The sequence below is a fragment of the Genypterus blacodes genome, unplaced genomic scaffold (assembly GCF_046128005.1).
Source record: "Genypterus blacodes isolate CSIRO-AG114 ecotype Tasmania unplaced genomic scaffold, CSIRO-AGI_Gbla_v1 ptg000016l_1, whole genome shotgun sequence".
In the NCBI taxonomy this organism is placed as follows: domain Eukaryota; kingdom Metazoa; phylum Chordata; class Actinopteri; order Ophidiiformes; family Ophidiidae; genus Genypterus; species Genypterus blacodes.
Window position 1 is genome coordinate 132501 of NW_027466830.1, and position 24000 is coordinate 156500.

Genomic DNA, 24000 nt, shown 5'->3' on the forward strand with positions numbered 1-24000 from the left:
AGATAACTGAGTGTGTGTGTGTGTGTGTGTGTTTTATGAAGCACTGAGAGGATGGAGGGATGCAGTGATGGAGGTGTGCAGGGCCTGAGGGAGCAGATTTCATCTAAAACACCGTTTAGCACTTTACCCACCTCTCCCTCATCTGTCTGTCTGTCTGTCTGTCTTTGATTTTTATTTGTCATTATTGTGCCTTTTAATAGTCTCATAGTGACATCATGTGGTAAATTCGAGAACTGCAAAGGTCAGCTGCTTTCACTTATGGTCTTATTCTATTTCTGTTTGGTCTCTCTCTCTCTGCCCCTTTGTGTCGCTCTCTCTCTGTATGTCTCTGTCTCTGTCTTTCCATGTCTCTCTCTCTCTCTCTCCCTGTCTCCCTGTCTGTCTGTCTGTCTGTCTGTCCCTCTCTCTCGCTCTCTCGCTCTCGCGCTCTCTCGCGCTAACCCTAACCCAAACAAGAAACATCTTTAATTCTCGCGATATCCGCCGTTCTCTCCGATTGGTTGTCTCAGAGTGACGACGCGTTGTTTAAAAGGGTGGGGGAAAAAAAGAAGAAATTCACAAGGCGGAAATGACTTCCTGTTCAGTGATTGTGACTTCAAAACAAGTTACAAACATAAACTTACTATACTACTTAGTATAACTTATCATACATATATGAAGCGTATGAATGCAATCATTCAGTGAAAAACATAAACTTTTATTATCAGAAAACAATTAATACAAAAGCGAACTAACATCACTCCATCATAAACAATTTCACAATATAAAATTAATGATTTGATGTTGATGTTGGGTGTTATTAGGGCAACATACTCTTTGATGAAATTCAAAGAAGTAAATGTTGTGTTGATCATGCTGCTGTAGCTTTTTCATTTTTACTGACTTGTAAAATGAAATATTTCATATACATTTGAAATCAGATAATCGTAGAGTTACACTGTATAGTTACTACGCAGAGATCAGAAGAAAATACCATATTATAGTAACTGTATAAAGGGCTGTAGAGTAACCTTTGTTTTGAAGAATCGAGTCCGTCATGAAGCGGAAGTGAAGTAAAGCGTTGATGTGAAGTGACGCTTCCGGTCAACTGAAGGACAAGAAAGGCGGGATTTCATTCCAAACAAAACGAGTTTTAATTCGAAAGTTTTAAAAACGGCACTGCTAACGAGTTAACGACGAACTAACGAACTAAGGAACTAAGGAACTAAGGAACTAAGGAACTAACCGACCTGGATCAAGTACGAGCTGCTAGCTGCTAGCATGCAGTGTGCTAATCTGCTAAAGAGAAGAAGTCTTCAAACGGAACGGGACACCTGGAGCTACAGACAGGTCAGAGACACAGACAGGTCAGAGACACAGTCAGGTCAGAGACACAGTCAGGTCAGACACACAGTCAGGTCAGAGACACAGTCAGGTCAGACACACAGTCAGGTCAGAGACACAGACAGGTCAGAGACACAGTCAGGTCAGAGACACAGACAGGTCAGAGGCACAGACAGGTCAGAGGCACAGACAGGTGAAAGACACAGACAGGTCAGAGACACGGTCAGGTCAGAGACACGGTCAGGCCAGAGACACAGACAGGTCAGAGACACAGACAGGCAGGTATTTGTGTGTGAGACTATGAAGGTGATGATGATGATGAGGATGATGCTGATGTCTCTCTGTAGAAGCGAGTGTGTTTGGGGACACAGCAGCAGACAGCTGAGTGTCCAATGGAAACGTCCCCCAGTCTGTCTGTGGCCAATCAGCAACGAGTGCAGCAGGTGAGTCTCTTCCTGTTGTCGTGTTTTGTTGTGTCTTCTTTTATGAACCTTGTCTAAACCCTGAAGTGTTGTGTTTGTTCTTCCTCTACACATTAAATGTAAGTCAACATGAAGACGGACCGATCCCCTTGCAGAGTTAACAGTTGTCTGTATTTCTTTAGGTATTATAACTGAACACTCACACACACATGAGCGAGACTGTTGGTCAGGCTCAGCTGTGACCATCCACCAATCAGAACTGAGCCTGACAGTGCGCTGTGATGAAGTGTTGTACCAGTAGGGGGCGACATAGTGGAAATTGAATCAAGCCAAACTTTGATGTGGGTACCACATTAAACAAAGGTGTTACCATAGTAACCTGTGTGTTTCAGGCTGAAGCTCCTGTGCTCTGCTGCAGCAGATGTTTGGGAGGAGAACCAGTAAGTTTGACCTCCAACTGTTTCACAATAAAAGGGTTAGGGTGGCTGATTGACTTTTATATAGTCTGTCTGTCTGTCTGTCTGTCTGTCTGTCTGTCTGCATCTTTGTGCTATGTCTGTCTGTCTATCTATCCCTGTCTGTCTGTATCTTTGTGCTATGTCTGATTGTCTATCTCTGTCTGCCTGTCTGTCTGGCTGTAATTTTGAAGAAAGTATCATGTAAATAAAGTGTGTGTGTGTGTGTGTGTGTGTGTGTGTGTGTGTGTGTGTGTGTGTGTGTGTGTGTGTGTGTGTGTGTGTGTGTGTGTGTGTGTGTGTGTGTAGGGTCATATTAATCACATCCTGGGCCACTGATGAGCACAAGAACACTTCTGGAGGAGGAAGAGGACACGCCCACTAAATGATGTCACAGCCTTGTGACTTGTAGAGCTGCCAATCAAAACTTGACCTTGGTTTCGTGCAAACACTCCAAAGTCTCTGCTCCTTTAATATTCCTCATACTGGCTTGAATCTTAATTCAAGCTCCGCTTCTTCTAGCCACTGACGAACACTTGACTGCTGTATCTTTGTTCTGATTGGCTGAGGTATGAACAGAGCCGACAGATGGATACAAACACTTTTTTATGTTGTAGTTTTTGCTCTGCAGTCAGCAGCAGTTGGAGCTTCATAATGTATGTAAATCACATATGACTGAATAATTAAACACACACACATGGCCAGAAAAAATGCTCAGTGAAACGCATTGCAAACAGCTAAATGGTATTTGCTATTTGATTTCCTTGTTTAACCGCACTGCACCAAGTTTACCAGCAGAGGGCGCGTCTCTGAAGTGGGTCTGAGCAGTTTGCTGGGAGTCACATTATACTCAATGTGATTTGTGGTTCATTTTGGTGAACATTTCAGGACTTTTAAGAAACAGGAAGTTTAGATTCCCTTGAGTCACAGCTGACTAAATAAAGCCTTAACGTGAGAAATAAGGGATTTCACATTAAGGTAATTATATTGCCATTTTTACAAGTTGTTTGATAGCATAAACGATATGTGCAGCCTGAATCATTCATAAGTAATTCATTGTTTAAACTATTAAGGAGTATAACTCTAAAGAAGTTGTGGCCTCAAGCTCCTGTATGCAGATATATTTATATTTTTTTCAGAGGCACATTTGTATATTTTTGATAGATTTGTATCTAACAAAGTAAAACTATGCTTCTGTGTCTATTTTGATGACTAAATTTCCTGTTTTGAAGCAGACCAATCAGAGGGCAGTGTTTGTCACATGGACCGACTGATGAATAAATTTCAACTTTCTAAATCGAATGGCAAGATTGTGTTTGAGTGTTCAGAGACACAAAGGAAAATAGGGTTGGAACCCTGCCAATAAAAGCAAATGGTACTAATTCTTCTTTATTTCATATTTAATAGAATGGACACTTTGCTTCTGAACGTTTCTCCATTTCAGTTGGATTATAGGTGATAATATTGAAGACACCTGTAAAACTAATTACAGAAAATAGTGTGATGGAAAAGCACTGCAACCCAACGATCCATCATCACTTCTCATACTTCTGTTCAGGCCACTGTTTAGTTTTATTTTAAATGATTTGTTCCTTCAAAAATCAAGTTCTTCAGTTCTATTGAATCCAGAATAAAGATGGAGGAGGCTGATGACTTTCCAGAGAACATTGTTCTTGTACATATTATGTATATATAGCAACACAGTACTTCTGTACAGTTCCATTCTTATTTCTTCTGTAGCAGCTGAGATGTTTAATGAAGCAGGTGACGCTGACTTAAGCTGATGAAAGCTAAGGAGACTCAGCTGTAACTTTGACCTTCTGCACTCTGAGTCAAGAAGAAGACCAAGAAGAACCTCAGTCTTTTTCAGCAGGAGGAAGATGTCTGTCATCATCTCTTCATAATCCTCTTACAGCAGGTAATGACTGAACAAAGCACAGCTGAGCACTGAGTGCAGAACAAAGATGGAAGATAAACCACAGATATCTGCCACCTTAACATGGCTGCAGGCACTTTACTGACCGGTTACTTCACTAACTCCTCACTTTACTGACTGGTTACTTCACCAACTACTCACTTTACTGAACGGTTACCAGTACTTCACTACTTTACTAACCCTAACCTCTTACTTCGTTAACTACTTGTTTTACATACCTGTTACTTTAATGAATTGTTACTTAACTACCTACTCTTACTCTGTCTCTCCTTGTCTCTCTTGACGACACTGTCTGTGTGTCTGTCTCCCTCTCTTGGTCGCTCTGTCTCGCTCTCTTGGTCTGTCTCCCTCTCTCTTTGTCCTTGTATCTATCTCTCTTTTTTCTCCCTCTCTGCTTCTGTCGCACAGTCACGCTGTCTTTCTTGCTCTCTCTTCCTCTCCCTCTCTAGGTCACTCTTTCTCTTTCTCCCTCAGTCTGTCTTGCTCTCTCTCTCAGCCTCTTGGTCGTTACCTGTCTCTTGGCTACTCTCTTCCTCTCATCTCGGCTGCTCTCTCTCAGCATCTCTTGTTCACTCTCTCCTCTATACTGCAGTCTCCTGGTCGCTCGCTCTCTTTCTCTCCCAGTCCCGGTTGCTCTCTCAGCCTCTCTTTTTTGCTCTCTCTCTCTCTCAGTTGCTCTCGCCTCGCCTCTCCTCTCCTCTCTCAAATACACAGTGAAGGATGCTGGGAGTAGGGGGAGGGGGGAGGATGACGATAGCAGAGGCTGCAGAGATGCTAACAGTATCGGCACACACACACAGTGTTTGAAAGCTAACTGCTCAAAATTACAGCCTGACAGGTAATCACACAGACAGACAGGTGGACAGACAGACAGGTAGAGTGATGTTAGAGCTTGTAGCACAGAAGCACACATGAGGTGCAACTAGCATAATGTGGATAGTAAGCTAACACTGCCACCACACACACACACACACACACACATACACACACACAGTTATGCAGAGTCCGTGGCTTCCAATTGGATGGTGAGTGATGGAAATGAACTATTCTGTCTGTGTGTGTGTGTGAGAGAGAGAGAGAGGATGATCTTTGTTAAGATTTAAATACTGACTGTCTTTACACAAACCTGTCTGTCTGTCTGTCTGTCTGTCTGTATGTATCCATATATGACCTTTAACTGCCTGTTAATGTAAAGTGTGTGTGTGTGTGCATTTGGAGATTATGTAATTTCTTGAACGGTACATTTCAGATTATTTACAGGTTGATTTCAATAGTCTAACCTAATTGATGTTCTTCACTGGTCAACTCATAAGTGGTGTTCACAGCAGAGTTGGACCTGCTAGATGATGATGCAGCACCTGTACAGCGTACGTACGCTTATCCACGCGTGAATTTGTCTTTTTGCTGCTCAAACAAACAGATTTTGCTGTAACTTTGTTTGAGCTTTTTAATGTTAACGCTGCTCAGGGGGCCTGAAAGTCTCTCGTTTTGTTGTTCGTTAACTTTATTTCTTGCTCATTTTAACTGCACCCATAGCGCATCAGTGCTGCTGAATGACTGTATATATCCCAGTTATACCCATTATCCATAGCCTGCAAGTATGGCTTTGATTTGGTCCCCCTTGGTGTGACGTCAGGATCATCTGTCAACAGGCTGAAACTAGTTCTACCTTAAACCCCTTCATTGTTCAACTGTACACTAAGGAACTTAACTACAGGGTAAGGGTTAGTTAGGTGATCCATACTAACCTATACTATGCTATATTGCACTATACTAAAATGCTGTGAAAAAGTATTTGCCCCCTTCCTGCTTTCTTCTTTATCTGCGTATGTGTTGCACTTAATTTGGTCAGATCTTTAAAATAAATATAAGGCACTCAGAGTAAACTTTCTTTCTCATCTCCTCTGTCTTTTGGTAGCGGCAGCACAATATGCTGCTGTTGAGACCTTTGATTCTATCAGACACAATAATCCATTGAATTAGTTTAACTGGTGGATTAAGTAAATAAGGGGGCAATGACTTGTCACACAAGGGCCTGTTTTTAGAAAGCTCTTTTCCTTTAGTAGTTCCATAATGTCCATAATACTGTATAATGCTCTATTGTACCATAGAAGGTCATATTGAAGCTGTGCTTTACTGCGGTTTACTAAACTGGAATGGAGGATAATGTATTATACTGAACCATACTGTATTGCACTATACTGGACTGTGATATACTTTACTGCACTATACTACAGTTTAGTATACCTTACTATACTGTACTATATCATTGCTAAACGCTGCCGGTATTGCACTTTTCTATCATATTGCCACGTCTGGCCGTTTGAGGAGAGTGAATCTCACTCTCACAGTCTGTGTGCATTTGTATGTACAGATGTAGTCAAACTGCAGATTGACAGACGTCTCGCTTGGGCGGAGCCTGCAGGTGGAGGGAGCGGAAATGTCAAAACGGGGGTCAGGGGGGAGAGGGAGGGGAGAGCGGCCTGACACCATGGCGACACTTCAAGCAGCCAATGAAGAGCTGAGAGCCAAACTGACAGACATCCAGATAGAACTACAACAGGAAAAGAACAAGGTAAAGCTTATGCTTACTTCAGCTGAAGTACTGTGAGTACCAATGGCATACTTTTGTTGCCACTGATGTTCTGTGGGTACTGATGACATACTGCTGCTGAAACATGAACACACGACCTAATGGTGCACAGGTACACTACAACCATATCCATATTGGTACTATTGCAGAAAATATTATTGTTACTGCTGCTGTTCCAAGAGTCAAAGTATTATTTGTAATTGTCCTCACTACAGATGTGTAAAGTTTTATCTGTCACTCAGTCTTTCCTCACCTGTACCTGTCTGTCTGCAGGTCAGCCGTCTGGAGAGGGAGAAAAGTCAGGAGCTGAAGGCGGAGCATCACCGAGCAACAGTTGCCTTGACAGAACTGAAGACCAAACTCCATGAGGAAAAACAGAAGGAATTGGCTGTTACCAGGGAATCGTTACTACGGCAACATGAAATGGAGCTGATGAGGGTCATCAAGATCAAAGACGGAGAGATTCAACGTCTGAATGGATTGGTGCTAATGCTGCGGGATGGATCAACTGACAAGGTGACCATACCTGTCTGACCCCTCATCCTGTCTGTCTTCTACCTGTTGCTCTCTGTACCGTCTGTATGTGTCTGTCTGCACATATTCCAACTCTTGGCTTTCTTCAGGTGAGGAGTGCCTTGCTGGCGGAGGTGGAGGAAGGGAGGAGGGGCTGGGAGGTGGAGCGTTGTCGCCTCCAGCAGGAAGCCCTGGAGTTACGAGGAGCAAGGCGGAGCACAGAAGAAGCTTTGGCTTCTGCTCAACAGGCCTGCCAGGCCAGAGCAGCTGAGCTCCGATCGGCTCATCACCAGCACCAAGAGGAGCTGAGCAAGACCAAGAGAGACTGTGAAAGGGAGATTCGAAGACTGGTACACACACACACACACACACACACACACACACACACACACACCAGCGTGTCCCAACTTTACTGTGACGTGTTGCACCTATCAACTTAAGAATAATTGTATTATTACAAAAAACTACTAAAGTTGGTCAGTTAAACATGAATTATATTTTATTTGTGCTATTTCCAACTGATTTCAGGTCAAATATATTTTTTATCACTGCTTTCCAATTCTATTTGCATTTTGGAAATTATCTCAATTTTGGGGAATTGGGGTTTGTTCATCCATGTGCGGGATTGACCTAGCCTGTCTGTCTGTCTGTCTGTCTGTGCAGATGGATGAGATCAGGCTGAAGGACAGAGCTGTCAGTGTATTGGATAAAGCTCTGGGGCTTCAGGCTGGCCACGCCCACCGCCTCCAGCTGCAAACACAGGCTGCTGAGCAGCAAATCGCAGCCCTGAGAGACGCACAGCGGGCGGGGCTAAACTACCCTGGTCTTGCAACTAACTTCACTCTAAATACTACACATCTTGTAAGCTCCTCCTGAAGTCCCAGTCTGCACCCAAACTCCATGATTCATTCATTTCGCCCTTTGTGTCTTCTGCTGAACTTGAAGCTACATGCACAGAGTGGCAACATGAGGCCATTTTTACATCATAACAACTATGATGTAATATCATGATCATAGCTCAGCTCTGTAAAATAACAACAATGACTTTACATGACACTTACCTCCAACCGTTAATCTGGTGTGTGTGTGTGTGTGTGTGTGTGTGTGTGTGTGTGTGTGTGTGTGTGTGTGTGTCAGTCTCAGGACGACCGAGACACTCGGAGGTTTCAACTAAAAATTGCCGAGCTCAGTGCCGTGGTCAGAAAGTTTGAGGATCGGAATGCGCTGCTGTCTGAGGAGCGCAATGAACTGGTAACACACGTGCACGCACGCACACACGCACAGACACAAACACACACACTATAGCGCAGGTTTTCAAAGTGGGGGACGCAGCAAGTTGGGGGAAAAAACAACTTTAGAAAAATATTCCAATCATCATGGGTGTTGTTCAAAAATAGCATTTTAATCATTTATTGATTATCCGAACATTATCATCCGTGATCTGTTTCTGATTGGCTGGCATTCAAACACCTGCCTCACGTAACTCTCTAGTCCGAGTCTGTGACTTCTCCAAGTGCTCCAGCAGGCTAGCTCTGAGATATGGACACGTTTCTAAATAGAAAAAAAAACAAAAGAGCTGCCTGAGAGTCACGCGGGCCGATCATCAGGTGAGAGAACCCAGAAGAACTCCAGACCAAAAGAAACTGGCAGGAATGAGGTAGCATACATCAAATATTATGTTCAGTCGCGCATAAAAATGGACACGAGCGCCCCCAATGCGTTCTCTCCTTTGAAATCCTCTCAAACAATTCTTTTAAACAGTCCAAACTTCAACGTCACTTCAACCAAAAGCACCCAGCGGATGCCGAAAAGTCGATAGATGTTTTCAAACTAAAGGAATAACATTTGACCAGGCAGTCGGCAACATTCCTACAGGATTTTCGTGGAGGAAATTTTTTTGGCAAAGCTAGAGCCATGGGGAGGACGATTATTCAAGTTTTGGACGAACATGTTGGAGCAAATGGACCTGACTGGTACCATCAGTGCCATCCAATCATTGTGTGTGTGTGTGTGTGTGTGTGTGTGTGTGTGTGTGTGTGTGTGTGTGTGTTTTCCAGTTAAAGAGGTTGAGGGAGGCTGAGAGTCAGTTTCTTCCTCTGCTGGACAAAAACAAGCGTCTGAGCAGGAAGAATGAAGAACTGGCTCTGTCTCTGCGTCGCCTTGACAACAAGCTACGCTTTGTCACCCAGGAGAACTTGGAGATGGTAACTATGGTAACCCTTGACCGTGTAGTCTGCCCTATAACACGTTAGTCTTTAATTTACAGAGTAGTGCTTCTTTGACTGAAGCTTGCATTCTATGAAGTCATCTGTTCGGATGTTGACGTTAGGATTTCAACCTGTTTTACCCTGTTTCTATCTGTATCTGATGACAGGAAGCTGATTTGCACTCATAACGGATTGTGTTTACGTTTGTGCAGAGGAGACCCAGCTCACTCAACGACCTGGACTGTAGCAATTCAAGCAGTTTCCATAGTTACAGCAACGAAGCCAGAGAGATGGAGTTTCTCCGTCTACAAGTACTAGAGCAACAGCACATCATCGATGACCTGTCCAAGGTACGGGCTCCACACGTGTTTCTAGTACTCTGTACTACGACATGTTCCTCAGACTCCGAGGGTTAGCTAACTAGTTAACTGTGTCTCCAGTAATCCGAGGGTTACTTTTGTATTTCTAGTGCTCAGCGGGTCCTTCGGGTCTTCCAACATCACACACTGACGCCTGCCTGCTTCTGGCCAGAGCGTGGGTGTGTGATGCTGGAACACCTGCTGACCTCAGGTGACATCAGTCAGGATGTGTCCTGGTGCATCCATATGATGTATGTACTCATCATCAGAACTACTAAACGTGTTCTTTTACGTCATTAGAATTGTTTTCTCAATAATTATACTTCAAATATTAAAAATGCTCATAGAATGTTTTTCATCTCCAGGCTCTGGAGACAGCAGGTTATGTAAAGAACGTCATAGTAAGTACTGAACAATAAATACTGACTCACCAGTACTGAATACAAAGTACTCACTCACCAATATTCAACCATACTTACTTACTTACTCAACACTACTGAATGCAAAGTACTTACTCGCCAGTACTGAATACTAAGTACTGACTCACTAGCACTGAGTAATAAGTACTGACTCACCAGTACTGAATAACAATTACTTTCTCAACAGTACTGAATACTACTGGCTCACCAGTACTGAATAGTAAGTACTTACTTATAGCAATATATTGTTACTGCTACAAGTACTGCTTCTATTATTCCCACTCGTACTAGTACTCAAAGCCTGGGTGAAAGTATTCAGTACTTCCATACAGTATTTAAAGTGAGTTTCTGGTCCAGGAGAGAGACCTGTTACTGCGCTACAGACGGCATGATTCAGTGAGGAGGAAGAGAACCTTCAGAGCCTGCAGGGTGAGACAACTGTCTCTCTGTGTGTCTGTCTATTACCCTGTGTCTGTCTGTCTGTCTGTCTGTCTGTCTGTCTGTCATTCTGTTATTCTGTCATTCTGTCATAGATGTGTAAGCAGCAGGACTTGAGCTGACACTGCGTGTGTGTGTGTGTGTGTGTGCGCGCGCAGGTCATAGAAACATTTTACGGCTATGATGAAGACGCGTCAGCCGACTCTGATGGATCGTCTCCCTCGTTCCATACAGACCAAACCCCCGACACCGAGCCAGAGGAGGTACAACACACACGCACACACGCACGCACGCACGCACGCACGCACACACACACACTGAGGGTCAAGCAACATCAAAGAAATGTAAATATAGATCAATACAAATAAAAGAGCACAGAGTTTTCCAGTGTGTTGTTGGGGCTGTGATGGCTGCGTGTCTGCATTTAGGCTCCAGGTGAACCAGGTGCTCCTCCCCTCAGTGCAGCTGCAGGCTGTGATCCAACACCAGGGAAACTTCCCTTGTGGATTTATCGGCTTCCTGCTCAGTTTTGATTCCTAAGAGTGAAAGCAGAGAGAACACTCATGTTTGTGAAAACAACAGATGAACTGCCCGGCCAGTTACTGACAGATAAGTGCCAGTAACCACGGTGGTAGATTATTTCAATAGCCCTGTTGATTTTCATTTTAGTGCTAACCTGGCTATAGCGCTAGCTAGCGCAGCCTATTAAAAACAATTGCCTGAGGCAAAAGCTAACATGCTAATCCACCAAAAACATTAATGTATAAACATGGCATAATGACACTACAGTGTAACTTTTGACAAAACTATTTCAAAAACTCCAAAGCAGTAGAAATAATTTGTATTGGAACACTGCTTCCCCAGTCGCTCCGCTGTCGCACACGTTCATCAGAAGCTCCACCGCATTGTGTTGTATGATTGTCTTACTCCTTTAAATGTGATCACAATAAGGCATCTTAGCACAGCATCTCAGAATGAAGAGCCTTCGTGTGGAGGACTGACCCAGTGTGTGTTTATATCAAGTGGCAGGTCTGTGTCCGTGAGGAGGCGGAGCTTCGTTACCGACAGTTGACTCAGGAGTACCAGGCGCTGCAGCGAGCGTACGCTCTGCTCACAGAGACAACGGGAGGTAACTTTGATGCAGAGAGAGAGATCAAGGTGAGCAAGAGCTAACAGGTTGGTTGGCTGTATTCCATTTAAAGGAGCCAGACACTAACTAGTTGCTGGTTCTCTTCCATGTGCTTCAGACCAGAGAGCAGCTTCTGGCTGAAGTCAGTCGATATCAAACCAGAATCACAGACCTGGAGTCCGCACTGAAACAACAAGGACTGGTAACAGACAGACACACACACACACACACACACACACACACACACACACACACACACACACACACACACACACACACACACACACACTCAGGTGTCTGCAGTTCTCTGGTGTTTTTCAGTCCTCAAGTGTACTTAGGTGTCCTCAGGTGTCTTCAGGTGTGCTCAGTCATCTAGTGTCCTCGGTGGTAATGTGTCGTCAGACTGGGACAAACACCTTCTTCCTTAGATGGTACACAGAAAAAAACAAAACCTGAAGCAACTCCAAGGAAACCTCTGACACAGAAAAACTACATAAACAACTATCTGTCTGTCTGTCTGTCTGTCTGTCTGTCTGTCTGTCTGTCTGCCTGTCTTTGTCTCTCTCTCTTTGCCTGACTTTCTCCGTCTGTCTCTCTCTGTCAGGATGTGCAGTGGGTGGAAGAGAAGCAACTTTTGTTTCTGAGGAATCAGGAACTGCTGGAGAAGGTGATGTTCTCTCTGATGATGCCACTTCCTGTTTTTCTTTTGTTAGTAAATGTTAATGTTTGTTGTGACCTTTGACATACTTTGAAGGTGAGACAGATGGAGATTGAAGAGCTGCGACTGAAAAACGAAATCCAGGATGCTAAAGACCAAAACGAGCTGCTGGAGTTTCGTATTCTGGAGCTGGAGGTAGAAAACAGAGTTCTTACATTTTAGATTTCCTCTGATTTGCACAGGAACAGTTGCTGCCACCGACTTGGTGGTCATTGCATTGTTTCTATGGTGACCGTATGTTATGTTTAGGAAAGAGAACGGCGATCGCCGGCCATCAACTTCCAACAGCTCCATTTCCCAGAAGGCCTCAGTCCTCTGCAAATCTACTGTGAGGCTGAAGGAGTCATTGTGAGTATGTAAGCTGATGAATCAATCAATCAATCAGTAATCGATGACTTCACGTTCAGCCTCCATATGAGGTTTGAGCTGTGAGTTCAGCTCAGGCTCATCACTCTGAGGTTTGAACGCTGAAAATGGAGTGGTAGCCTACAGCTGTAAACATCTGTATCCTCTGTCAACATGCTGTGTGGCCTTTGTTCAACTGAATCTACTGCTGCTCAAGCTGTAGATTGTGGTGTATATCTACTGCATATATACATGTATATTTCTTATATCATTTAGTAAAGGTTAGAGATGTAGTCCTCTGTGTGTTAACACAGATACTCTGCAAAAACATATTTCATGATGAAAAAATGATGTCATTCAATACAAAAACAGCTATTGTGATAACATGTTTGACCATATTACAGCATTACATCATTCTGACACGCTACCACGCTAACTGTGTTCCCAAGGAATATACACACACAACTCTCTGTATATACGTACGTATGTATAGAAGGTACCATAGTATGAAGTTGATGATTTGCATGATTTGTGACATCACAGTCGAGGTCACAGCTGTTTTGTCCACAGGACATTGAAATAAGCGAACTGATGAAGAAACTTGACATCCTGGGCGATAACGCCGTAAGTGTATGTTGAACTTTCTTTGTACATGTATGTGTCCATGTAGTCACATGTTTCTTATAAGCCACAACCACGCTGTTACTGATTTGATTTAGTGACATATTGGTTACCTTCACAGGATGAACCCCAGTGACCTCTGACCTTTACATCTAGGGCCACCAGCATGTCGGAATCCACACATTAGTCCTAGCTCTACCTCCATCTTTAATGCTTGCTTACCAGGCAAATATGCCCATGCCAACATGCATGTTCCACGAGCCTGCTAAAGTTTGTCACATGTTACATGCTAATTGCTTACACGTTATCTGCCAACATAACCCACATCAGATAAATAAAGGTCCAGGACCAGGAGTCCTCAGGGTCTCTGATGTGTTGCTGTGTGTTTGTTTGTTTCCATCCAGAATCTGTCCAATGAGGAGCAGGTGGTGGTGATCCACGCCAGGACGGTGCTCACTCTGGCAGAAAAGGTAAAGTGACAACACCTTCATTTGGATTTTAAGTTTATTGTATTGCATCTGTCTGTATGGACATGAGATAATATCAGATATCTAATGAATCAAACACCATCAGGTTAAAAACCAGATTAACAAGATGTTAACACAGGGCTGGGGGGGGTAGTGAAGAGGAAAATACAAGTGTGTGTGTGTGTGTGTGTGTGTGTGTGTGTGAGTGTGTGAGTGTGTGAGTGAGTGAGTAAGTGAGTGAGCGTGATGGAGTGCGCGTGATGGAGTGACTGTGTGAGCGTTTGAGTGTGTGTGTCAGCGTGTGAGTGATTGAGTGAGTGTGATCAGGCAAAGAGGAAAAGAAAGGTTCAAACCCCCTGCATCCTCTGCATGAGGGGCATAGATGTCAGCAAGCACTGCCATTGTATTGTAGTTTCCCTGAGACAATGGCCGACACCGATATGACATTGTGATGCACAATTTTAATTAGAATAGAGGTGTGAGAGAGAACCTTGTTTCTTTGATTGGGGTGATTTACGAGCAGCCGAGTTGTTAATGTGTTGGAATGGAATTTGATGGAAGGCGGAACAACAGAGAGGTTCAGTCATCTGATCATGTGGTGTTCAGATTGAGGAGAGCAATATGACAAAGATGAAGGAAAGCAGTTACGCTCATAGATAAGATGTGTGTGTGATATAAGTGTGCATGGTTTCACAAACATCAGTAGTCAGGTGGAAATCACCTTACACCTGTTCCAATGCAATGGCATCATTAAAGTGAAACACTTTTTGGGAAATTACATCTGAACCCAGTCACTGACTTTTTTTCTGTAGTCTGTATCATTGTGTAGATGTTTGTGCTTCTCTTCAGGTCAGTAGGTCTCTGAATGGACCCTTATGGATCCATGAACACTGTTTGTCTCTGTCTCTGTCTCTCAGTGGCTGGAGTCCATTGAAGCGACAAAGTCATCTCTGCAGCAGAAGATGTTGGACATCGAGAGCGAGAAGGTGACTTTCTGATTTTGCCGACCTCTGCTGGCAAATCTCAGAATCAAATCAGTGTTGATGTTTGTATTTGCGTATATAGACCGACAGACAGACAGACAGACAGATAGAGTTTATATTTGCATTGAGGTCAATCTGTGCACACACTGATAGGATTGAGCGTATTGAATTCCTGAAGCATTTTGTAAACAGGAGACCAAAAATGTAAAAGATTTAGAGTAGCAGTCATTGAGGATCAGGCTGGAAGAAATCTGAGGTCAGAATCTTTATGAGAGCAATTCGCTGAGGATCAAAAATCAGGATCCAATATAGGACTTAGGTCAAGAACAATCAGAAAACAGAAAGACTGAGACTGGAAGATTGTTCTGGCCAGGACTGGGGCACTCAGGTGTCAGGTGAGAGGATCTGGTGTGATGGTCAGGGTCATGTCAATTATGACACACTGAAGTGAGGCACTGATTGCTCCCCCTCCACCGTTTCCAGGACAACTGATGATCAAAAACCTCATTTCAGCCTTGAACCTTCTGTCATTAAACTGACCTCTGACCTGTGTGTGTTTCAGGATCTGTTCAGTAAACAGAAGGGTTACCTCGATGAAGAGCTGGACTACAGGAAGCAGTCTATGGACCAGGCTCATAAGGTCAGTGACCCTGTTCCTGACCCCAGCCCATAAGGTCAGTGAGCCTAACCCTAACCCAAAATGCCCACCCTCAATGACTGATTGAGCCAATAGCGATCTACCAAGGGTAACGTGCCACATCACACTAGTCATCATTCACATTTTTCACTGTCTGTTTCCAATGAAACAGCTCTTGTAGTCTTATGTTTATGTTTGATGTGATTTTGATGTGATCTCTGAGGGAACGCATACATTATGTGCTATGTGCTCGTTTTCATAATACGTCTAAGCTTTCAACCTTAAGCTTATCAAACACAAAGTGGAACCTAGATAAGAGAGTTAACTTGTGTCACCCAGAGAATTCTTATGCAGTAAGGACTGAATTTTCACTCGCGACCCAGATGTCTCATGATTTATGTTTTCTGTCTCAATGTAGGAACGAAGCTCTTCAAAGAATCAGAAACATAAATGTTTGTGTTGTTGGTGACACATTTGCAATGTTTGTTACATGTTTGTGACGCGAGTTTGTTATCATTCTGCATGTGCCGCAGAGGATCCTGGAGCTTGAAGCGCGACTGTTTGAGGCTCTGCAGCAGGATGAACGATCCAGGATGGATGGATTCAAGATGGAGGGCGCTCCTCTGTCTGACCCGCTGACAGACCAGGAGAGGGAGGGGCTTAGACGAGCCATGGACCAATGGAAACGAAGCGTTATGTGCGAGTTAAGAGAGAAAGACACTCAGATTCTCAGAGAGAGAATGGAACTGCTGCAACTTGCACAGCAGGTAAACAAGTAAATATGTAAGCAAACATGTTCTACCATTTAAACAGCAGGGAAACATGTAAACAAACATGTTACACCATTTAACCAACATGTAAACACATGTTACACCATTTAGACACCAGGTCATAAACAAACAAACAAACATGTAAATGAGTAATTTAGGTTTTTTTATTTTAGATTATTATTAATATTCTTTTATTTTCATGATAAAATATACTGATCATTGACAATTTAATCACCAAGTACATATTAAAACTAAATAATGTATCAATGTGGAAAGGTCACGATTGTATTTGTGACTGAGTTGTTCCTGGTCTTCCAGCTCTTTGTCAGCCTGCTGCTGTGGGCCTGTAAAGGCGTTTGAGACGTTTATGTAACGGGTGGTGTATGGACCCAATTGCAGTACAAAGGACTCAGAATCACTGGTACAGTTCAACGGTTTTACTGACACTCCGGCAGACAGGCAGACAGCACGGAAACACAGTGACAGGCGGCGCGCGGTCGAGCGGGCAGGCAGGCAGTCGATGCAGCAACAGTACCAGGAAGGAGCAGGCAGGCGGGTAGTCAGGGACAGGCGGGCGGTCAGGATACCTGGGAAATCAGGAGACAGGCAAGGCAGAGGAATCGGGGAGAGGCAAGGTCGGTACCGGGAAGACAGGCAGGAATACGCTGGAAGGTCTCTCATGGCAAAGAACAATCTGGCAAAGGAGTGAGTGTGGAGCTGGTGAATATATGTGCTGGGCTGATTGCATGTGATGAGAAGCAGGTGTGTGCACAGGTGAGTAGAGAAGACTGGCGAGGTGGGTGTGGCTGGCAGGCTGAGTGGGGTGGAGGCAGGATCAACGGAAAAACACTGAGAGCTGGATGACTGAACTGTGACAGAACCCCCCCTTCAAGGGACGGCCCCCGACGTCCCCAAAACCCAGTCCGGGAAACCAGGGTGGGAGGAGGGGGAGCTGGAAGGCGGGCTAAAACTCAAGAGAGCCCGAAGACTCCCTATCCTCAGGCTGTGAGGAAAGCGAGTTCGCCGGCGGGTCCACTGCCTCCTCCTCAGACGGGAAGTCCTCCCACCGGTCCGGAGCAGTGGAAGGGCCAGCAGCAGGCGTCCTATGGCGAGGGACCCTGTCACTGTTGCTGCAGGAGGGCTGGTCCGGATTTTGCATGTGAAAGTCTCGGACGAGACCCCGGTCCAGAATGTGTCGAGCAGGAACCCAGGATCTCTCCTCCGGACCGTAGCCCTCTCAGTCGACGAGGTACTGGCAGCCCCTTCCCCGTCGGCGAGAGCGGATGATGCGGCGCACAGCATAGGTGAGTCCCCCGTCAATGAGGCGAGGGGGGGGGTGGAGCAGCCGGGACCAGCGGGCTCTCGCTGACCGGCTTGACCTTGGATACATGCACCCTCATAGACCGGGGGAGCTTAAGCCGGACTGCCACAGGGCTGATGACCCTCTCGATGGGGAAGGGCCCGACAAACTTAGGAGCCAGCTTGTTGGATTCCACATGCAGAGGAAGGTCACGGGTGGAGAGCCAAACCTTCTGGCCCACCTGGTACTCTGGAGCTTGAGAGCGACGACGGTTGGCTGCTGAGGAGTACCGGTCTGCCGCCTTCAGGAGGGAGGCCCTAGCACGGACCCAGGTCCGACGGCAGCGGTGGATGAAGGCTTGGACTGAGGGGCAAGAGGCCTCCCCTTCCAGGGCTGGGAAGAGAGGAGGCTGGTAACCGTAGGCACACTGGAAAGGGGACAAACCGGTGGCGGAGCTGGTCAGGGTGTTGTGGGCATATTCCACCCACAACAGATGCTGGGACCAAGAGGATGGGTTCTGGGCTATCATACACCGGAGGGCCGTCTCCATTTCTTGGTTCATCCTCTCAGTCTGGCCGTTGGATTGAGGGTGGTACCCGGATGACAAACTGGCGGTGGCTCCCAAGAGGTTGCAGAACTCCCGCCAGAACACTGAGGTAAACTGGGGCCCTCTGTCCGAGACCACGTCCACAGGAATCCCATGAAGACGAAAGACATGGTTGAGGAGCAGCTGGGCTGTCTCTTTCGCTGACGGGAGCTTAGCTAAGGATACAAAGTGGGCCATCTTCGAGAAGCGGTCCACAATGGTAAGAATGGCCGTCCTCCCATCCGATGGTGGCAGGCCCGTCACAAAGTCCACCGAGATGTGGGACCAGGGGCGATGTGGCACCGGGAGAGGCTGCAGGAGGCCGGATGGGGCTTGGCGCGACGGTTTGCTCTGGTTGCAGGTCTGGCAGGCTCTGACATACTCCCGGGTGTCCTCCTGTAGTGCGGGCCACCAGAAACGTTGCAGAAGGACATCCCGGGTTCTCTGGATCCCAGGTCAGCCTCGAAGCATGGGCCCACTGGAGTACATCCGACCTCAGAGCTGCAGGAACGAGCAACCTGTTGGGCAGGCACTAGGACCAGGCTGACCCTCTGCGGCAGCTCTCACCCTCTCCTCAATCTCCCAAGTCAGGGAGGCCACAACCCACGGGGACGGAAGGATGGTGTCTGCAGCACTGGCGTCATCTTCCTCCCTCTGGAACTGACGCGACAGAACGTCAGGTTTGACGTTGCGGGAGCCGGGTCTGTAGGAGAGGGTGAAATTGAACCTGGTGAAGAAGAGGGCCCATCGTGCCTGCCGAGAGTTAAGTCTCTTCGCGGTTCTGATGTACTCCAGGTTCTTGTGGTCCGTCCATACCAGGAAGGGCTGCTTGGTTCCCTCCAGCCAGTGCCGCCACTCCTCCAGGGCCAGTTTAACAGCTAGGAGCTCCCGGTTACCAATGTCATAGTTTCTCTCGGCTGGGGAGAGACGCCGAGAGAAAAAGGCACATATGTGGAGCTTCTGGTCACTGGCAGCTCGCTGGGACAGCACGGCCCCTACCCCAACGTCTGAAGCATCCACCTCCACGACGAACTGCCGCTCGGCGTCGAGGACTTGGAGGATGGGCGCGGAACTGAAGCGGTCCCTCAGGGTCCGGAAGGTAGTCTCTGCCGAATGGGACCATCGGAAGGGAGTCTTGGAGGATGTCAGGGCTGTGAGAGGGGCAGCGATGGAGCTATAATTGCGGATGAAACGTCTGTAAAAGTTGGCAAAGCCCAGGAACCGCTGCAGCTGCTTACGGGTTTCAGGGACTGGCCAACCCATCACAGCGTCCACCTTTGCAGGATCCATCTCCAAGAGACCCTGGGCCACAATGTAACCCAGGAATGACACGGACTGTGTGTGAAACTCACACTTCTCGGCCTTCACGAAAAGGGAGTTCTCTAGCAGGCGTTGGAGGACCGTCTGGACGTGGTGGATATGCTCCTCGAGGGATTTTGAGAAGATTAGGATGCGTCTATATAGACGAAAACATTCTTGTTGACCATGTCCCAGAGGACGTCGTTGGCCAAGGCCTGGAAGACTGCCGGGGCATTGGTGAGGCCGAATGGCATCACCAAATATTCGTAATGTCCGGTGGGTGTGTTGAAAGCGGTCTTCCATTCATCCCCCTCCCTAATGCGTACGAGGTGGTAGGCATTACGGAGGTCGAGCTTGGTGAAGACCGTGGCTCCCTGAAGTAACTCGAAGGCTGAGGAGATGAGGGGGAGAGGGTGCCGGTTCTTTATGGTGATGTCATTGAGTCCCCGGTAATCAATGCAGGGGCGCAGGGTCTTGTCCTTCTTCGCCACAAAGAAGAATCCTGCCCCCGCAGGAGACGATGAAGGACGAATAATCCCGGCCGCCAGGGAGTCATTTATGTAGGACTCCATGGACTCCCGTTCAAGACCAGACAGGGAGTACCCCTTGGGGGGTGAAGTGCCAGGCATCAGGTCAATGAAGCAGTCATACGGGCGATGGGGGGGCAATGAAGTCGCCTTAGCCTTGCTGAACACCTCCCAGAAGTCATGGTACTCGGCAGGAACTCTGGACACGTCTGGACAGGAACTGGGGTGCATTGTCTGCTGGGGTACGGAGGCCTCTTTAAGGCAGACCTGGTGACAGGAGTTCCTCCAACCGAGGATGGCCCCTGTGGCCCAGTCAATGTGGGGGCTGTGTCGACGGAGCCAAGGGTAGCCCAGGATCAGCGGGATGTTGGAAGCTGACAGGAGGTGAAAGCGGATGGTCTCGTGGTGGTTACCGGACAGCAGCATGTGGACAGGAGAGGTCTGGTGATGGACAGTACCCAGAAGATGGCCATCCAGGGCCTTGGCGGGGATTGGGGTGTTAAGCGGGACCCTCTCTAGTCCCAGTTGTATGGCCAAGCTCTCAGCCATAATGTTGGCATCTGCACCAGAGTCTATGAAAGCGGGCAGGGTGTGTGCACCCCCAGGAAGGAGGAGCTTGACTTGGAACCCGGGACGTGAGCTTAAGGAGGAAGATTTTGCTGCCGTGTGACTCACCAGGACTTCCTCATTCACTGGCGAGCCCTGTCTTTTAACGGGCAATGAGAGATAAAATGTCCAGCTTGACCACAGTACATGCACAGATTCCCCTTGCGGCGGCGCTCTCGCTCCTCTGGTGTGAGCTTGGTGCGGCCCACCTGCATGGGCTCAGGCTCTACACAATTTTCCATAGCAGGTGAAGAGGAACCGGAAGCCGATGAGGAACCTGGCCAGCGGGTTGAGTCGAGACGACCAGGGGTGTTCTGTCTCCTCTCCCTTCTCCGGGCCCGGATGCGGAGGTCCAGCCGGACAGTAAGCTTGATGAGTTCATCAAGTGTGCACGGTAGAGGATAGGAAACAAGTTCATCCTTAATGTAGTCTGCCAGACCATGCAGGAAAGCGTCGCGCAGAGCCGCAGCGTTCCAGTCGCTCTGACGGGCCCTGGTTCGGAAGTCGATGGAGAAGTCAGCCACCGACTGATTCCCTTGGCGCAGGGAGAGCAGATCGCGGGCAGCATCAGAGCCGGAAACCCCCAACCCGAAGACCTTGCGTAGCTCCTCAGAGAAGGCCTGGAATGATGCACAGGCGGGAGTCCGCCTCTCCCACTCTGCTGTTCCCCAGAAGAGGGCTCTGCCAGTCAGGTTGCTGATCACGTACGCCACCCTGGCTTCCTCGGAGGCGAACGTGTATGGCTGCAGACTGAAGAGTAGGGAGCAGGAGGTCAGGAATGGACTGCAGAGTTCAGGATTCCCATCATATCGCTCTGGGGTTCCCACTCGGGGCTCGGAGACCATCCGTGGCTGGGGCAGAGCTGGAGCAGCAGGTTCCGGGGTGGGGAGTGGAATTGCAGAAGGATGAGTGAACATCAGCTGTTGCAACTGGGCGGAGAGGGCTGCAAAGGCGTTGGCGTTGGCCTCCGCGGCTTGTCTGGCATGTGCAGCAGCCTCCTCCATTCTCTGCTCATGTTGCATGAGCGCATGCTCAATCCTCTCGAACCGATTTTGTGGTGAAGGTGGTCCTGCTGGGTCCATGTCTGGCCAGATTGTACTGTAACGGGTGGTGTATGGACCCAATTGCAGTACAAAGGACTCAGAATCACTGGTACAGGTTTTACTGGTACGGTTTTACTGACACTCCGGCAGACAGGCAGACAGCACGGAAACACAGTGACAGGCGGCACTCGGTCGAGCGGGCAGGCAGGCAGTCGATGCAGCAACGGTACCAGGAAGGAGCAGGCAGGCGGGTAGTCAGGGACAGGCGGGCGGTCAGGATACCTGGGAAATCAGGAGACAGGCGAGGAATCGGGGAGAGGCAAGGTCGGTACCGGGAAGACAGGCAGGAATACGCTGGAAGGTCTCTCATGGCAAAGAACAATCTGGCAAAGGAGTGAGTGTGGAGCTGGTGAATATATGTGCTGGGCTGATTGCATGTGATGAGAAGCAGGTGTGTGCACAGGTGAGTAGAGAAGACTGGCGAGGTGGGTGTGGCTGGCAGGCTGAGTGGGGTGGAGGCAGGATCAACGTAAAAACACTGAGAGCTGGATGACTGAACTGTGACAGTTTATGTGATATTGATACTGGGTGTGTGTGTGTGTTACAGAGGAATAAGGAGTTGGAGGAGTGTTTGGAAGCACAGAAGCGACAGATCAAAGAATTGGAGGAAAAGGTAAAACGTTTTTTTTCATTTTGAATTAATAATTTAGTTATTTATTAATTTGTAATCGGTCTAGTTTCTGTGAAATTGTTCTGGTTATGTAATAATTTTCAATTATTGATTAAATTTGAACTTTGTAATTTCCAATTCGGATGGCTGATTAGCTGATTCTAGTCTAGCTTTGCTGATTATGTCATTATTTTGAAGGATCTCTCGTTTAAGGGTCAGAATTTATTCTTACATGTCTCACTTACTCCTGGATTTCGATACTTTAATCCCAACATTTCAGTTATGCACAACTTTTTAAAAGTATTCCTGACTTTGTTTTCTGATAAATGTTTGCCTCCTGTTTCTGTTTTCTTAGTTTTTATGTTTTTCTTTTCCACAGTTTCTGTTTCTGTTTCTCTTCTTCTCTTTGGCCTTCATCCTGTGGTCCTAAGAGCCGTGAGTCACAACCCACCCACCCACACACACAGACACACAAACACACTGCTACGACAGGTCGGTATGCATAGCAAACCACAGCTCTGCAGAAATTCAGCAGGAAATACTGACTACATAATGAGCAACAAAATGGAATTTGCCTCTTACATCTACTGTTTATCTAGGTGTGTTGCCTGCACGTGCTGCACTGGAGTGTGTTTAGAGATTAAATCAGGATTCTACTGCTCCCACTGCATTCATGTTGCATACCGGCACCTCGGCCGTCAAATTTTTGTAATGACATTAAGAACGAGTCTGGACGATGTTATAGATAGATATAGATGTTTTACATATAAATATATCAATATAAGTATAGGTCCATGAGTTCTGCAAATGGAGCCTGTGAAGTTTGTTGACGATTCCACAGAAACACATTTTTTGCTGGCTGCTATCATTCCTTCACATGATTGGGTTACCTGCTGCTGAAATACCTGCACTCAGCCCATCATCATCTTCTCAACCCAGACTACAGATGATCCCAACCAGTCTGTCTGTCGAAGTCACTCCACTGAGCTGCTGGTCAATTGTCAGCGCTCATTCTGCTCCACCTATCTGCTGTCTTTGACACTGTGACCCATCAAAGCCCCCTCTCCTCCTCTCTTTGCGCCTCTCAGGATCTGCTTTCTGCTGGTTTGACTCAAAATCACATGCTTCTCACAGGTGTACCACAACGTTCAGTGCTTGGACCTCTTCTTTTTTTTAAATAGACACAAACTTGAGCAACATGTATCCAGCGTCACGTTAAACAGTCAGGACATTTATTGTGACGCAGAAGCACAATGTCTTTCAGATTGATTAAGATAAAGTAGGATTCTGAATAAAGCAGGACCTTTGAGACGTTTGATGCCCACTGAGACGCTGACCTGTTCATATATACAGAGAGAATAAGAAATGCCCAGCATCTGGGAGGCAGTGGCTCAGTGGGTAGAGCTTCCGCTTGGGAACCGGAGGGTTGCTGGTTCGAGCCCCTGCCGAGGTGCCCCTGAGCAAGGCACCGAACCCTCAATTGCTCCCCCCCCGCGAAGGGTGGTAATGTAATGTAAGTCACTTTGGATAAAAGTGTCTGCCAAATTATCGTAATGTAATGTGAGCGGAGAGCAAACCAGGTGCTGGCTGTCTTCGAAGATGTCTGCCATCCTGCACATGAACATTTTGGGGGA

The 24000-nt window shown here is 46.8% G+C and overlaps 1 protein-coding gene and 1 long non-coding RNA gene across 9 annotated transcripts; both read left to right on the top strand.

Moving 5' to 3' along the window:
• The first annotated feature begins 1032 nt into the window (after positions 1–1032).
• Positions 1033–3497, top strand: LOC142990923 (uncharacterized). The gene is made up of 4 exons (XR_012960856.1): positions 1033–1329; positions 1671–1766; positions 2138–2185; positions 2510–3497. It is a non-coding gene; the product is annotated as an uncharacterized LOC142990923 (long non-coding RNA).
• A 3079-nt stretch (positions 3498–6576) lies between these two features.
• jakmip3 (Janus kinase and microtubule interacting protein 3) lies at positions 6577–22812 on the top strand. 8 transcript variants are annotated; one of them, XM_076140808.1, is made up of 22 exons: positions 6577–6711; positions 7003–7245; positions 7353–7592; positions 7716–7718; positions 8386–8493; positions 9300–9473; positions 9662–9799; positions 10174–10209; positions 10585–10656; positions 10824–10928; positions 11695–11823; positions 11913–11996; positions 12399–12461; positions 12549–12647; positions 12762–12860; positions 13428–13487; positions 13883–13948; positions 14863–14931; positions 15491–15568; positions 16099–16332; positions 22304–22369; positions 22746–22812. In XM_076140808.1, the coding sequence occupies exons 1-22, from the start codon at positions 6577–6579 to the stop codon at positions 22794–22796; spliced, it is 2352 nt and encodes a 783-aa protein (XP_075996923.1). In that variant the 3' UTR covers positions 22797–22812. The 8 variants fall into 8 exon arrangements, with proteins under 8 accessions (XP_075996923.1, XP_075996918.1, XP_075996919.1 ...); XM_076140803.1 differs by lacking the exon at positions 7716–7718 and adding an exon at positions 7906–8103; XM_076140804.1 differs by lacking the exon at positions 7716–7718 and adding an exon at positions 7906–8103 and having other exon boundaries at positions 16174–16332.
• Positions 22813–24000: the final 1188 nt, after the last annotated feature.

What these genes read in the sequence shown, in the direction of transcription:
- jakmip3 (XM_076140803.1), top strand. Translation starts at nt 6,577, where the DNA reads ATGTCAAAACGGGGGTCAGGGGGGAGAGGGAGGGGAGAGCGGCCTGAC. An exon ending in AAAGGGAGATTCGAAGACTG is followed by an intron (nt 7,593 to 7,905) that starts GTACACACACAC and finishes CTGTCTGTGCAG; the next exon opens with ATGGATGAGATCAGGCTGAA. An exon ending in CTATGGACCAGGCTCATAAG is followed by an intron (nt 15,569 to 16,098) that starts GTCAGTGACCCT and finishes CATGTGCCGCAG; the next exon opens with AGGATCCTGGAGCTTGAAGC.